Source organism: Lampris incognitus, chromosome 7 (genome assembly GCF_029633865.1).
Source record: "Lampris incognitus isolate fLamInc1 chromosome 7, fLamInc1.hap2, whole genome shotgun sequence".
Classification (NCBI taxonomy): domain Eukaryota; kingdom Metazoa; phylum Chordata; class Actinopteri; order Lampriformes; family Lampridae; genus Lampris; species Lampris incognitus.
In genome coordinates, this window is record NC_079217.1 from 67,397,801 (window position 1) to 67,413,795 (window position 15,995).

Here is a 15,995-nt window from a genome sequence, read left to right on the forward strand (position 1 = left end):
AGTAGTAGTAGTAGTAGTAGTAGTAGTAGTAAAAAAATGGTGTTTGAGGCTGAATCAGTGCTGCTCACTGTTGATGCAGGTAGGCTGTTGGAGCTACATGTCAGAGGAAGTAGAAAATGTCGCTAAACTCTGATTGGTGGATCGATCTGTCAGTCATTTTGCAAATGGTGAATATAAATGCCACTAAAGCCAGTGAAACTGAATCCAGACAACCAGTAAATTAGTCAAGGTTGTACCGCAGCCCCATATGGTCAGTCCAGTTTAGACCAGAAAGAAATGGAAACGGATGATCCGCTGTGACGACCCCTAATGGGAGCAGTCGAACCCCTAATGGGAGCAGTTGAAAGTAGTAGCAGTAGTAGTAGTAGTAGTAGTAGTAGTAGTAGTAGTAGTAGATTAGACCAGAGTTGGTCCTTGTTGGAGCAGAGTTGTATATAGACAGAGGAAACCCAGGTTAATCCGGAGCCAGCTAGAGACACAGTTAGTCCTGCTTAGACCAAAACTATATATATAAATACTTAGTCCAGGTTTAACCATGATCTCCACATCTTTGTCTCTCCACTACAGCTAACAAGGAATTATTGGCTGTAATTCTCAAACAATGGGCCTGATGTACGCACTCATCTGTTGGTAAAAATCACATATAAACTATTGAAGAAGGTTTGTGTTATTAACCACTTAGCTGCTCTTCTGGATTTGTTTGTCAGTGTGATCAAAATGTATGAGCTGTGTAGACCTATCGTTTGTGTTCATGCAACAGCTCTGGTCCCAGAAGACAACACACAACAGTCCTGTTGGTCAACCATATCTTAAGAAGAAGTAGTCCAAAGGGCGTCCGGGTAGCGTGGCGGTCTATTCCGTTGCCTGCCAACACGGGGATCGCCAGTTCGAATCCCCGTGTTACCTCCAGCTTGGTCAGGCGTCCCTACAGACACAATTGGCCGTATCTGTGGGTGAGAAGCTGCACTCATCGGTCGGGGCGCTTGTTCGGGGGGGGGGGACTGGGGGGAATAGCGTGATCCTCCTACACCCTACGTCCCCCTGGGGAAACTCCTCACTGTCAGGTGAAAAGAAGCGGCTGGTGACTCCACATGTATGGGAGGAGGCATGTGGTTGTCTGCAGCCCTCCCCAGATCGGCAGGGGGGGGTGGAGTACAGACCGGGACGGCTCGGAAGAGTGGGACAATTGGCCAATTACAATTGGGGAGGAAAAAAAGGGGGGATCCCCCCCCCAAAAAAAGAGTAGTAGTCCATAAATCATTGGTTGTCCTCGCAGAAAGACTAGTTTTAGTACTGGAGAACAGAAAACAGCACATTTAGGCCTACATGATACACCTGTGGTGGCAGTACACAGAAACACTGCATCATCACTTAGATTAGTTTTTGGACGTACTGTTTTTTGGAATGTAGAAATACAGAGATTTAGATGGGACAGAAATGCTGTTGATGGCTCAGATGAACTGAAAACAGTGAGACACCACTCTGGATAATAATTATTCTCCCTTCTTGGTTCTTGGAAAATCCTTTTGGATAACTTCTCAGTTATAAGTATAGATTTAAATAGGAGGATTAAGAAGCCTTCCTAATCCAGATGAAACTCCCACACATGGAACCTTTGGTGGTTTATTAATATTCCTCTGGATGTTTTCACTTCTCCCTGTAGGTCTGACAACAGCACTTGGATTTTTGACCGTACAAGGTTTTAAAACGTATAAAGGTGTCGAACAAATTCAGAGCCAGTTCTCCTTGTGTGGTCTTTTTGAGACGTTAGCTTTGCTAAAAATGGACACCAGGACCACTGCAGACCAGACCAGGCACTGATTCCAGAACTGCCTGGCTGTCATACCATCTGCTGTTTCCATGGTTACCCATCATCCCCCCCCCTCATAAACATCATGTCATGCTTTTTAAGCACCTTACAGGTGGACTTCCAGGCTGTGGGCGGGTGTGACGTGGCCATCTTCTAACCTGGACTGTCTGTCCATCTCTGTGTCTCTGTCTCTTCCAGCAGGCTTTAGAGATGATGACTATATGGGAGGGCGGGGTCGAGGAGGTGGTCGTCCTGGTGACAGGAGGGGAGCAGCAGGAGGAGGAGGAGCAGGAGGAGGAGTTGGAGGAGTTGGAGGAGGGATGGGTCGCTATAGAGAAGGACCAAACCGTGGAGGACAGACTGACTTCAGAGAACCATCTGATGGTGAGATAAACTTTGTGTTTGTTGGTTCATAAAGTTATCAACATTCACATCTTTCTAACACAGCCGTCTCAGAAGGGAAGGGAGTCTAGCTCTTAAATGTCCTTTGAAAGGAAAAATGTTTGCTATTTCCAAGCCTCAGGCAAATAAGTCTAGATTGAACGAAGGCTGGAGTAAACAAACGCAAGCACGACTTTTTCAAGCCAAGATTTCGTCAAGCACGGACTGCTTTTTTTAGATCCAGTCAGTCGTCTGTATTTTGTGTACCTAATATAGACTATGTGTTTCCTTCACATTCCTGTCCTTTCCTCTTGCCGGGGCTGGCATAGACGTTGGGTCACTCCTAGATGCTGTGACCCTACCGATCTCATCTATCCCACTCTCTCCACTCACGTTGAGCAAGTGGTGACGGGAGGGCTCTGGAATTGCCAGTCTGCGGTGCCGAAAGCTGAGTTTATCTCAGGCTACGCATCCTTGCTCTCCCTCAACTTTCTTGCTATAACTGAGACCTGGATCATGCCAGAAAACACTACCACACCCGCAGCTCTGTCTGATGTGTACTCTTTTTCTCACACTCCCAGAGCTGGGAGGCGGGGTGGTGGTACTGGCCTGCTGATCTCCCTGAAATGGAAATACTCTCTTGTTTCCATTCCACAATTTTCTCCACCCTCTTTTGAATTTCATGCTGTTACTGTCTCTTATCCAGTCAAACTCACCATCGTGGTTGAGTACTGCCCACCAGGCCCCCTTGTTGAGTTTCTGGAGGAGCTTGACACACTTGTCTCACACTTCCCTGTTGATGACTCTGCACTTATCCTTCTCGGTGACTTCAACATCCACACTAACAAGCTAGATCCTCTTCTCTCTTTCCTCTCCTCCTTTGACCTTCACCTCTCACCCTCTCCTCCTACCCACAAGGCGGGCAACCAGCTGGACCTTTTCTTTACTAGACACTGTCCTATTTCCAATCTCTCTGTTACTCCCCTCCAGCTCTCTGACCACTATTTCATGTCCTACTCTCTCTCCCTCTCTTCACCCCCCTCAGCCCCTCTCCCTACCTACATGGTTTCCACCCATAGACACCTCCGCTCTCTCTCCGCCACTGATCTTTCTTCCTCTGTTACCTCTATCCTCCCTACACCTGAATCTTTCTCTCTCCTACCCCCTGACACTGCTACTGATCTTCTTCTCTCTACCCTCTCCTCTTCTCTGGACAATCTCTGTCCCCTAACCTCCAGGCATGCACGCCCAACTCCACCTGCCCCTTGGCTGACCGACTCGGTATGTAATGACAGACGGAACCTGAGAGTAGCAGAGTGCAGATAGAGAAAAGGCAAACTCCCAGAGGACCTTCTCAACTCCCAATCTCTTCTTTCCACTTTCTCCTCCTCCCTTTCTGCAGCTAAGGCTGCCTTCTATCGCTCTAAAATCCTATCCTCTGCCTCTAATCCTAAGAAACTCTTTGAAACCTTCTCTAGACTTCTTCAACCCCCACCTCCTCCTCCTACTTCCTCCCTTCTCCCTGATGACTTTGCTAACTTCTTTGACAAGAAGGTAAATGACATCAGATCCTCCTTTTCTAACCACCCGGTTAGTGCTGCTTGCACTATCCCAGCCTCTGCACCCTCCTTCACCTCTTCACGTCCCACCCTATCCCACCTCGCTCTCCTCTCCCCCGACGAGGTTCTAAACCTCATCACATCCAGTTGCCCCACCACATGCTCCCTTGACCCGGTCCCCTCCCCTCTTCTCTTCAGTCTATAGCACCTGAACTCCTTCCCTAGCTAACCCACCTCATCAACACCTCCCTCCAGGCAAGATGCTTTCCATCTGCCTTCAAGACTGTTAGAGTCACCCCCCTTCTCAAGAAACCATCACTTAACCCCTCTGATGTCAAAAGCTACAGACCAGTTTCCCTTCTACCCTTTCTATCCAAAACTTTCGAACGTGCTGTCTTTAACCAACTTTCTTTGTACCTCCACCAGAACAACCTCCTGGACCCCAACCAGCCTGGGTTCAGGGTGGGTCACTAGACAGAGACAGCTCTCCTTGCAGTGACAGAATCCCTGCACTCTGCGAGAGCAAACTCTCTCCTCTGCCCTGATACTCCTGGACCTGTCAGCTGCGTTCGACACAGTGAACCACCAGTTCCTCCTCTCTACCCTCGAGGGGCTGGGTGTCACAGGCTCTGCACTCTCAATGTTTGCAACCTACCTGACGGGTCGTTCCTACCAGGTTACAAGGAGGGGATCTGTGTCGGAGCCTCGCAGACTGACTACAGGCATTCCACAGGGTTCGGTTCTGGGTCTTCTCCTTTTCTCCCTGTACACAACATCCCTGGGTTCTGTTATTCGCTCGCATGACTTCTCTTACCATTGTTATGCCGATGACACCCAGCTGATCTTGTCCTTTCCTCCCTCTGACACACAAGTAGAGACACGCATTGCTGCGTGCTTGACTGACATCTCGGACTGGATGGCGACACACCACCTGAAGCTCAATCTGGACAAGACAGAGCTGATGTTCCTCCCGGGGAAAGGTTGCCCACACTGAGACCTGGCCATCACCATTGACAACACCGTGGTGATGCCAAATTGGACTTTGAGGAATCTTGGTGTGATCCTGGACGACCAACTGTCGTTTGCTGAAAACGTTGCATCGGTTGCTCGCTCCTGCAGATTTCTCCTCTATAACATCAGGAGGAGTCGCCCATTCCTCACCGACGAGATGGCACAGGTGCTCATCCAGGCTCTGGTCATCTCCCGGCTGGACTACGGCAACTTCCTCCTTGCTGGCGCCCCGGCGTCAGCCATCAGACCTCTGGAGCTTGTTCAGAAAGCTGCAGCTTGTCTGGTGTTTAACCGCCCTAAGTTCTCCCACACAACTCCCCTTCTCATGTCCCTACACTGGCTCCCAGTAGCTGCTCGCATCCAGTTTAAAGACTCTGGTGCTAGCCTACAGGGCAGTGAAAGGAACAGCTCCTTCCTATCTCCAGGCCATGGTCAAGCCCTACACCCCCGCCCGACCACTTCGCTCTGCTGCCTCGGATCGCCTAGTTGCCCCGTCGCTCAGTGGCCCTTGCTGCCGATCAACCTGGTCACGGCTCTTTTCTGTCCTGGCCCCACAGTGGTGGAATGAACTCCCCACTGATGTCAGGACAGCGGAGTCGCAGCCCATCTTTCGGCGCAGGTTGATAACTCACCTCTTTAAGAACTACTACCCTGTTACTTGTTCTTAGCACTTATTGTATTCACCCATTTAAAAAAGTGAATCTCTTTCTTGCACTTTTACTTTAGCACTGGTTTTGCTCTTAGATGCTTGTTTAGATGCACTTATGACCTCTGATGACTAGTAGTTCCCCTGATTTCCTACATTAAATGATGCACTTATTGTAAGTCGCTTTGGATAAAAGCATCGGCTAAATGACTGTAATGTAATGTTTTCCTTCTTCTCTAATCTTCACTTAATTTACATCTGTTTACACACTGTTGTGGAAACTCACAAAAATGTGTTATTTTGTTGACAAGATCAATGGTTTTCTCTCCCTGACAAGCACAGTAGTTTTCAGTAACGTCATCTCGCACTTGCAGATATATAGTAACAGAAAGTGAGTGAGTGGAGTGAGACAGAAGATGAGGGGTCTACTGACAGTCTGGAACGTTGTTGTAGTTTTTACTCGCTCTTTAGAAAGGAGCCTGTGCTTGCCAACAGTTTGTGCATGATGTTTTAAAAATGTAGAGGTTGGATGAGTTTGGGCTGATATTGTTCTCTGTGTTTTCTGCAGAGGAGCGGGCGCAGAGGCCACGGCTGCAGCTGAAGCCTCGCACGGTGGCTGGCCCGCTCAACCAGGTGGCCAACCCCAACTCGGCCATCTTTGGTGGGGCTAAACCACGGGAGGAGGTAATCCCCAAAGACAAGGCATAAGAGACTGTGGCCAAGGATGGCCAGCTGTGAGAGGGAGGGAGGGAGGCAGGGAGGGTTGGATGAGTGAGTGTATGATGGGAGGACAGGGACACATGTTTGGATAGAGAACTAGGGAGAACGTTGATGGAATGGTCACGCTAGCACTAACATTCCTTCCTGACAGCCAGCAATGCTGCCCTCCTCTTTCCCCTCTTTGAGTTCAGCCTGAGCAAAATATTTATTCTTAGAAGGAATAAAAAAAGACACAAAACAAATGAGAACATGCTCCTACACACACACACACAAACACACACACAAACACAAACACACCAATGAGCAGCTTGTGAATGCATGTCCAAACTTTCACTGTGTTTAGTGCCTGCTTGGCTGTCATCTCATCCACACATAGACTGCAGCACAGTGAGTCTCTACTAGCAGCCTCACAACACCAACCTATTCCAGTCCACCAATCCACTTCAGGCCAAACCACATCAGATTTGTCCTTGGGCTGCTCGGTAATTGTCCCCTACAGGTAACCAGTCACAGTGTGGAGCTCCGCTTTTATTCTAAATATCTAGGTTGCCTGTAGAATAGTGGCATTGACTGGTAGACTGAAGAAAACGGACCCTCCCTCCACAGTGTTGGTGCTCGGCCCCATTGCTGGGCCCCGCAGACCCACGCCAAATGCTACTGCTAGTTTATTTTTACCTCCTTACAGTGCCTCATGGGTGGAGTTAACTGTCAGGAACCAACAGATAGTCACCTGGTAAGTTGTCAATCACAGCAAAATGCTCTCAACTGACGTTTGAATACTTTGCTGTGATTGTCTAGACCAGGGATGGGCAACATGATCCAGAAAGGGCCTGTGTGGGTGCAGGTCTTTGTTCCAACCAAGCAGTTACACACCTGAGTACACAAATCAAGGTCCTTAGCAAAGACTGTTGGTTGACTAATAGAATCAGGTGTGTAACTGCTTGGTTGGAACCTGCACCCACACCGGCCCTTTCTGGATCATGTTGCCCATCCCTGGCCTTGGTCTAGTTTTTATGTCCGGTTTGGTAGACTCCACCCACGTAACAGCTGTGTAGACAAAAATAATCGATCTCACCTCTTCAAAGACAAAAGAACAAATAGAATGAAGCTGAGTGGAAACTGAAACCTCCTATTGGTTAAAGAGCAACTTGCTAAGCTGCCATTATGGGAGGGGCCTATGCGTCTTCTGTCTAACCTGCCCCTCCCCACAGGACCAGAGCTTAGACACAGCAACCAAGGTCCCTCTTATTTCTGTTTGTCTCTTAATTTTCTGTGAGCCGCAGATCATTTAACCAAAGCCCCCTTTCAACCAGGGATGCCGACGGTTCAGCTCGCCTCTGGTCATGACAACTGATGTTTAAAAAAGTGTTTTTGTTCTTTCATTGGTCTGTTCTCATCCAGGCAACCTGACTTCTTGTAACATCGGGGTGAAGAGGAAGTGGTTTGAGTCATTTTGATTGGCTCTTGAGTCTGTTCCTGTTCCCCCAACCCCACTCCCCCAAGTCTCTTCCCACCCAAGCATTCATTCATTCACTAAATCTGAATCAAACAAACCCACCACCCCACAACCAGGACGAGTCCCCACCGAGGCCCTGGGCTGAGACGTGCTGTAGTCCGCTTGCCATTAGATCAAGCCTAGATTGCTTTTTGAGAATTTTTTGTGTTTGCAAGAACCATTTTTATTTGACATTTTACTGGCTCTGAACTAGAGAAGGTGAAACCTTTTCTTACTGTACTATAAAAGACCAGCTGTTTTTATTCTTTTTGGTTCATTTTTTCCTACACTGTTTATGGCAATAAAAATGTATCATCATCTTCCATGATCCAGAATGTGTTTAACTATGGGGAGGGGGGGCGGGGGTGAAGTTTTCTTCCAGATGAAACAGTAGTGAAGAATAAAGCTTGTTCTATATACTGGCTCCATTCACAGCTTCCTGTTTCTGTGTCCTGGTGGGAGGAGAGTCGCCGTGTCTTCATTCACGTCCACAGGTGCGATCTCAAACATTTCCTCTCTGGTTGGTCCACCAGAGAGAAAGTTCTGCGTCATTCTTTCTGTTGGACCAGCCACTGCTGACTGATTAAAATACGTCATTTCCTGTCCTGCTTACACGCAGCTTGAAGTTTTTTCATGGGAAGTACTAACGTTGTCGATTCAAATGCAAACTCTTGAAGAAGCAAAGGCTCTCGTGAGCCGGCAGTGAGCTGGACCATGGTGTAGGTGGTGGCAGACACGAGCGAACCGGACACTTTCAGTATGAAAAGGTTAGTCACCGAAGTGACTCAGTTCATCTGGACACAGCGTTTAGTGACAAGAACGTTTCATCAACTAAGTGACCTGTTCAGTCTCACCTGGCTGGCAGTGCTATTACTGTTTGTTTTTAAGAGAGGTCACTCGGGCTCATTCTCTGGACGTCTGTTTTAAACGGCAAGTAACGGCAAAGCACTATTTTGTAGCATCAAGCATTCATTGCTTGATACTACAAAGATTCGTTGCTAGGTGCTAATCATGCAGTTGGTCAAGTCCTGTGATACCAGAAGATTCATTGCTGTGTATTAACACCCTGAGGCAATTCGTTGTCGAAGGAATGAAACAAAAATAACCTTTGACTTTGATAAATTTATTTCAGTTAAAACTAATCTTATCTAAATTGACTTTCTTCTTGATATTTCACCATAAACTACATGGCGTGGTGTGTCCCTCAGAGCCCAGTGTGCTATGGGTTCCCCGGTGTCACCTGTAGTGTCCAACTTGCATATAGAGGAAGTGGAAAAGAGGCTCTGATGTCCTATCCAGGGACACCACCTAGCCATTGGTTCAGATTTGTGGACGACACCTGAGTTAAAGTTAAATCTCAGGATGTAGCACATTTCACCACCACATGAACTCTGTGGACGCCACATCAAGTTCACCAGGGAGGATGTGGAACATGACAGGTTAGTCTTCTCACACTGAAACTGCAGTTGGTGATGGGGGGCATTTGATTGTTGATGTTTACCGTAAACCAACACATACTGATCAGTACTTAAGGTTCAACTCTCATCATCCACTGGAGCTCAAACTAGGAGTCATCAGGATGCTGTACCACCGAGATGACCACGTCCCCACTGACACAGTGGTCAGGGAAAGGGAGAAATCCCACGTTAAACAGGCCCTGGTTAAGTGTGGTTATCCTAACTGGGCGTTTGTCAAAGCCAGGAAGACCCCAAACAGGCTGACACTCTTCTCCTCCCACTCCACCCTGCCTGCCCTCTCTTCTGCACCCCCCGTTACTTTGGACAGTTGACCCCAAGTATTTAAACTCATATGCCTTCGTCACCTCCACTCCTTGCATCCTCACCATTCCACTGCCCTTCCCATTCATGCATAGGTATTCTGTCTTGCTCCTACTGACTTTCATCCCTCTTCTCCCCAGTGCACACCTCAACCTATCCAGGCTCTCCTCAACCTGCACCCTACTCTCACTACAGATCACAATGTCATCCGCAAACATCATCGTCCGTGGAGACTCGATCTCGTCCGTCAATCCGTCCATCACCATTGCAAACAAGAAAGGGCTCAGAGCCGATCCTTGATGTAATCCCACCTCCAATTTAAACCCATCTGTCATTCCAACCACGCACCTCACCACTGTCGCACTACCCTCATACATATCCTGCACCAGTCCTGCACACTTAATAATAATAATAATAATAAATCAAACTTGTATAGCGCTTTTCTAATACTCAAAGTCGCTTTACAATAAACGGGGAGAAACAAGACGACAGATAAACATAACACAGACATATAGGTGTGGATGGGAAGGGGGGCTATGAGAGAGAGAAACGGCAGCCACACACGACGCCAGCAGTACTCTGACTTGGACAGATACAAAAGGGAAAGAAAAAAAAACCATCATAAATCACAAAAATCACAGATGAAGTCTGAAGAGGTGAGTCCCGACCAATGACCTGAATGTGGGCAGCCCGCAGCGGTGTCCGATGCGCTTGGGGAGGGGGCAGGTCGAGCGCTCAGTCCCCAGACCGGGGGTGGATGAGCGGGGGGGGGGGGGGTGCACCAGAAGGCAGTGGAGAAAAGGTTTGTCTTGAGACGGGATTGGAAGAGTGAGGGGGATTCTGAGTCTCCAATGATTTGGGGAAGTGAGCTCCAGAGCCTAGGAGCTGCTCTGGAGAAGGCTCGGTCACCAAAGCCGCGGAGGTTGGACCTGGGGTTAGAGAGAAGGGAGGCTGAGGTGGATCAGGGACTGAGAGGGTTGGTAGGGGGAGAGGAGATCGGTGAGGTATGGGAGAGCCAGATTGTGAAGGGCTTTATAAGTAAGAACCAGGAGTTTGTAATTGATCCGGTGGGAGATGGGTAGCCAGTGGAGGTCTTTTAGGATTGGGGTCATGTGGTGCCAGGATTTGGTGAAAGTTAAAAGTCGGGCGGATGCGTTCTGGACTAATTGGAGTCTCTTGATAGAGCTAGCACCGATGTCATAGAGGAGTGAGTTGCAGTAATCAAGGCGGGAGGAGATGAAGGCATGGATCAGTATCTCAGCATCAGGGCGTGTGAGAGAGGATCTTATTTTTGCAATGTTGCGAAGGTGGTAGGAGGAGGATTTGACCATTTGGTGGATATGTGGCTCAAGGGAGAGGGTCGGATCAAGGATCCCACCAAGGTTGCGTGCCTGGGAGGAAGGGGAGACAGTAGTGCCATCAATGGTGAGTGCGAGGTTGTTGGTTTGGCTGAAAGTGGACTTGGAGCCAATGAAGAGGAGTTCAGTTTTGTCACTGTTCAGTTTGAGAAGGTTTTGCTGCATCCAGACTTTAACTGCAGACGGACAGGAGTCGATGTGAGAGAGGGGTGGATGGTGAGGGGATTTGGTACTGAGGTATATCTGGGTGTCATCAGCATAACAGTGGAAGTCCAAGTTGAAATGGCAGAGAATCTGACCAAGAGGGAGGATGTAGATGATGAAAAGGAGTGGGCCGAGTACAGAACCTTGGGGAACACCTTGTGTGACTGTGGATGGAACAGAGGAGTGGTTGTGAAGTGAGATGAAGTGTGACCTGTTGGAGAGGTAGGACTGGAGCCAGCTGAGTACAGTGCCTTCAATACCGACATCTTTCAATCTGGTGAGCAGGATGTTGTGGCTCACAGTATCGAAGGCTGAACTCAGGTCGAGGAGGATGAGGATGTTAAGGGCTCCAGTATCAGCAGAGGTGAGGAGGTCATTAAGTACAAACCCCAATTCCAATGAAGTTGGGACGTTGTGTAAAACGTAAATAAAAACAGAATACAATGATTTGCAAATCCTTTTCGACCTAATTGAATACACTACAAAGACAAGATATTTAATGTTCAAACTGATAAACTTTGTTTTTTTTGCAAATATTCCCTCATTTTGAATGTGATGCCTGCAACACATTCCAAAGAAGCCGGGACAGGGGCATGTTCACCACTGTGTTACACCATCTTTCCTTTTAACAACACTCAATAAGCGTTTGGGAACTGAGGACACTACTTGTTGAAGCTTTGTAGGTGGAATTCTTTCCCATTCTTGCTTGATGTACGACTTCAGTTGCTCAACAGTCCGGGGTCTCCGTTGTCGTATTTTGCGCTTCATAATGCGCCACACATTTTCAATGGGAGACAGGTCTGGACTGCAGGCAGGCCAGTCCAGTACCCGCACTCTTTTACTACGAAGCCCCGCTGGTGGAACACGTGCAGAATGTGGCTTGGCATTGTCTTGCTGAAATAAGCAGGGACGTCCCTGAAAAAGATGTCGCTTGAATGGCAGCATATGTTGCTCCAAAACCTGTATGTACCTTTCAGCATTAATGGTGCCTTCCCAGATGTGCAAGTTACCCATGATGCCATGGGCATTAACACACCCCCCCTCATACCATCACAGATGCTGGCTTTTGAACTCTGCTCTGATAACAATTTGGATGGTCCTCTTCCTCTTTAGCCCAGAGGACACGACGTCCATGATTTCCAGAAACAATGTGAAATGTGGACTCATCGGACCACAGCACACTTGTCCACTTTGCGTCAGTCCATCTCAGATGAGCTCGGGACCAGAGAAGCCGGCGGCGTTTCTGGGTGGTGTTGATATCTGGCTTTGGCTTTGCATGGTAGAGTTTTAACTTGCACTTGTAGATGTAGTGACCAACTGTGTTAACTGACGATGGTTTTCCCAAGTGTTCCTGAGCCCACGTGGTCATATCCTTTACAGAATGATGTCGGTTTTTAATGCAGTGCCGCCTGAGGGGTCGAAGGTCACGGGCATTCAGTGTTGGTTTTGGGCCTTGCCGCTTACGTGCAGAGATTTCTCCGGATTCTCTGAATCTTGTGATGATATTATGGACTGTAGGTGATGAAATCCCTAAATTCCTTGCAGTTGTACGTTGAGAAACGTTTTTCTTAAACTGTTGGACTATTTGCTCACGTAGTTGTTCACAAAGTGGTGACCCTCGCCCCATCCTTGCTTGTGAACGACTGAGCCTTTCGGGGATGCTCCTTTTATACCCAATCATGACACTCACCTGTTTCCAGTTAACCTGTTCACCTGTGGAATGTTCCAAACAGGTGTTTTTTGAGCATTCCTCAACTTTCCCAGTCTTTTGTTGCCCCTGTCCCAGCTTCTTTGGAACATGTTGCAGACATCAAATTCAAAATGAGTGAATATTTGCAAAAAACAATAAAGTTTATCAGTTTGAACATTAAATATCTTGTCTTTGTAGCGTATTCAATTGAATATACGTCGAAAAGGATTTGCAAATCATTGTATTCTGTTTTTATTCACGTTTTACACAACGTCCCAACTTCATTTGAATTGGGGTTTGTACTTTAAGGAGTGCAGTTTCAGTGCTGTGGAGTGGGTGAAAACCAGACTGGAGGGGTTCGAGTAGGTTGTTGGAGTGTAGGTAGGTTTGGAGTTGTGTGGCGACAATGTGTTCCAGGGTTTTAGAGAGGACGGGGAGATTGGAAATTGGCCGGTAGTGGTTGAGGCAGGATGGATCAAGACCAGGTTTCTTGAGAATTGGGGTGACAGCTGCAGTTTTGTAGGAAGAGGGGACAATTCCATGGGACAGTGAGGAATTGAAAAGTTTGGTAAGGTAGGGGCATAGGGCAGGGAGGCATTTCTTCAGTAGGGGGGTGGGGAGGGGATCAAAGGAGCAGGTTGTGGATTTTGACGAGTTCAGAGATAGTGGTAGGGGCAACTGGAACAAACCGGGAGAGGCGGCGATGGGGGGGAGGGGTAGGGAGGTCAAGAGGAATGGGGAGAAGAGGGGCCGGAGTAGGTGCTGCCGAGTCAGATGCAGGGGACAGGGATTTTTTGATAGCGGCGATTTTGTCTGCAAAAAAATTGGAGAAATGAGTTGCATTGTTCAGGAGTAGAGTTGGAGAGGGCATCGGCACGGGGCTTGAGGATGTTGTTTACAGTGGAGAAGAGGGTGCGGGGGTTGTGGTTGGAATCATTAATGATGGTGGAAAAATAGGCAGACTTGGCGGCGGTGAGGGCATCTTTGTAGGCAGTGAGGTGGAGGTTGTGGGCTTCTTGATGTACAGTGAGAGGTGTTTTCTTGGCGAGTCGTTTCAGTTGGCGGGCAGTCTGTTTCATTGTGCAGAGCTCAGGTGTGAACCAGGGTGCAGAGGTGTTGAAGGAGACTTTTTGTTTTGAGAGGGGCCAGTGTGTTGAGGGAGGCAGACAGGGTGGCGTTGAGGTGATTGGTGAGATCATCAGGTGAGGTAGAGGCTGGTTCAAGGGGGAGAGCAGAGGAGAGCAGATCGGAGAGTTGGAGGGGGTCAATAGATTTAGTATTGCGGAATGTTATTTCTCTGAGGAGGTGTGGCCGAGGAGTTGGGGATGGAATAGTGAACTGGATGACATTATGGTCTGACAGAGGAAATTGGGATGAATGGATGTTGTGTATTGGTAGATTGACAGAGCAGACCAGGTCAAGGATATGGCCTTTGACATGGGTGGTGAAAGTGACGTGCTGGGTGAGGTTGAAATTGTCCAATAGAGTGATGAATTCTGATGCAAACTTACAGGTGGGTATCAGCGTGGATGTTAAAATCACCAAGCAGTAGCAAGTGTGAGGAGAGAGATGAGGCTATTGTGAGGAGTTCAGAGAGGTCGGACAGGAAAGATGGATTTGGTGTGGGTGGCCGGTAGATGAGAATGACAGCCATTGAGCAGGTTTTAAAAGCGAGGAATTCAAATGATGAGACGGTGGGGAATGAGAGCTCAGTGGTCCTGAAGTTCTGATTGAATAAGGCAGCAAGACCACCTCCACGACAGGAGGGACGGGGTCTGCAGATGTAGCCAAAACCAGGGGGGATGCTTCGTTGAGGGAGAACAAGTCGCCAGGTTGTTGCCAGGTTTCAGTGAGCAGGAGAAAGTCAAATGGATTATCAGTGATTGTTTCGTGTAGGATAAGGGCTTTGTTATTTAGTGATCGGGTGTTAAGGAGGCAAGGTTGATGGAATGAGAGGGCAACGTAGTGGGGGCATGCTGGAGAGGTCTGAGGTTGTCCAGGTTAGCAGTGCGGGGGGGTGCAGTGGAGGGGGGGCGGTGGGAGCATAGGGTTTGGATGTGGGATATCGTATCGGGGTTAGTGGAGGATGTAGATGACGGGAGTGTCTGGGGCCGTGATGAAGATAACGGCGGCAGCGGAGGATGCCAGCAGGCAGAGCGGAGGTGCGTGCAACAGAGGATAGCCGGTAGTTTTTGTTGAGGGACAGTAGTTCATCAGGAGAGTAGTGTAAGGGAGGAGGAGGAGGGAAGCTAATAAAACGGGGAACCAGGGTATTCTCTGTAGTCGTAATAAGGGGGGGTAGCGTAAGTAGAAACAGAAGAGGGCAGCAGAGAGTTGGTTCCATGAGACGGGTGGGTTAATAACGCTGGAAACGTAAGAGGGGTGGCGCAGAGCACGGATGGGGTGAGGCTAGCTACTCACCATATGCAGGGGATTGCCGCCGCCAGGGATGGTGATGTCCAGATTACGCTAGTCCCAGTTTGATGATGGTCCAAAGAGGGATAGTGTCCCCTGCCGAGGGAAAATAAGGTAGCTAATCCAGCGGGGGTTGGGGGACGGAGGCAGATCCGCAAACTAGCGTGGAGAGCCAGGAGGTCAGAGCTCATGTAAAGCTAACGTTAGCCGAGTGGTGGTTAGCCAGTTAGCTAGTCATGTGGCTAGCACGGAGGGCCGATCAAAACGGGGACAGAGAGGGGAAAGACAAGACGGTGGGACAACTCCCGACTTCCTCATACAATATCACACCTCCTCTCTCGGCACCCTGTCGTATGCTTTCTCTAAATCTACAAAGACACAATGTAACTCCTTCTGGCCTTCTCTATACTTCTCCATCAACGTTCTCAAAGAAAACACCACATCTGTGGTGCTCTTTCATGGCATGAAACCATACTGCTGCTCGCTGATCATCACCTCTCCTCTTAACCTAGCTTCTATTACTCTTCCCCAAATCTTCATGCTGTGACAGATAAGTGTCAGAAAAGCTGAGACAGGTATTTTCAGAACACTGCGTCTCAGTTGCTTTCAAACCCCAGAAACACACTGCACCAGAAGCTGGTCTACCCCAGGGATCAGGTCCCCCGGCACAAACAGAGCAATATAGTGTAGCTGTTAAGTGCCAGGAGGATTGTCGTGACTTGTACATCAGGGAAACTAAACAGACGTTGGCCAAGAGGATGGCACAACACAGGAGAGCTAACACGTCAGACCAGGACTCCACAGTCTACACCATCTACAGGCCAGGACTCCACAGTCTACACCATCTACAGGCCAGGACTCCACAGTCTACACCATCCAGATGCCAGTGGCCACTCTTTCAGGGATGAGGATGTGCACATCCTTGAAA

General features: G+C 48.5%; 1 protein-coding gene across 4 annotated transcripts in view; it reads left to right on the forward strand.

Moving 5' to 3' along the window:
- The window catches only part of eif4h (eukaryotic translation initiation factor 4h), a 63,778-nt gene extending 55,831 nt beyond the window's left edge, over positions 1-7,947 (forward strand). For 2 of the 4 annotated variants that reach the window (XM_056283405.1, XM_056283407.1), the window contains 3 exons: positions 2,009-2,194; positions 5,976-6,091; positions 7,529-7,947. In XM_056283405.1, the coding sequence (XP_056139380.1) occupies positions 2,009-2,194; positions 5,976-6,091; positions 7,529-7,537 (311 nt within the window). In that variant the 3' untranslated portion in view covers positions 7,538-7,947. The remainder of the gene's footprint in view (positions 1-2,008; positions 2,195-5,975; positions 6,092-7,528) is intronic. The other 2 variants (XM_056283406.1, XM_056283408.1) reach the window with 1 other exon arrangement.
- Positions 7,948-15,995: the final 8,048 nt, after the last annotated feature.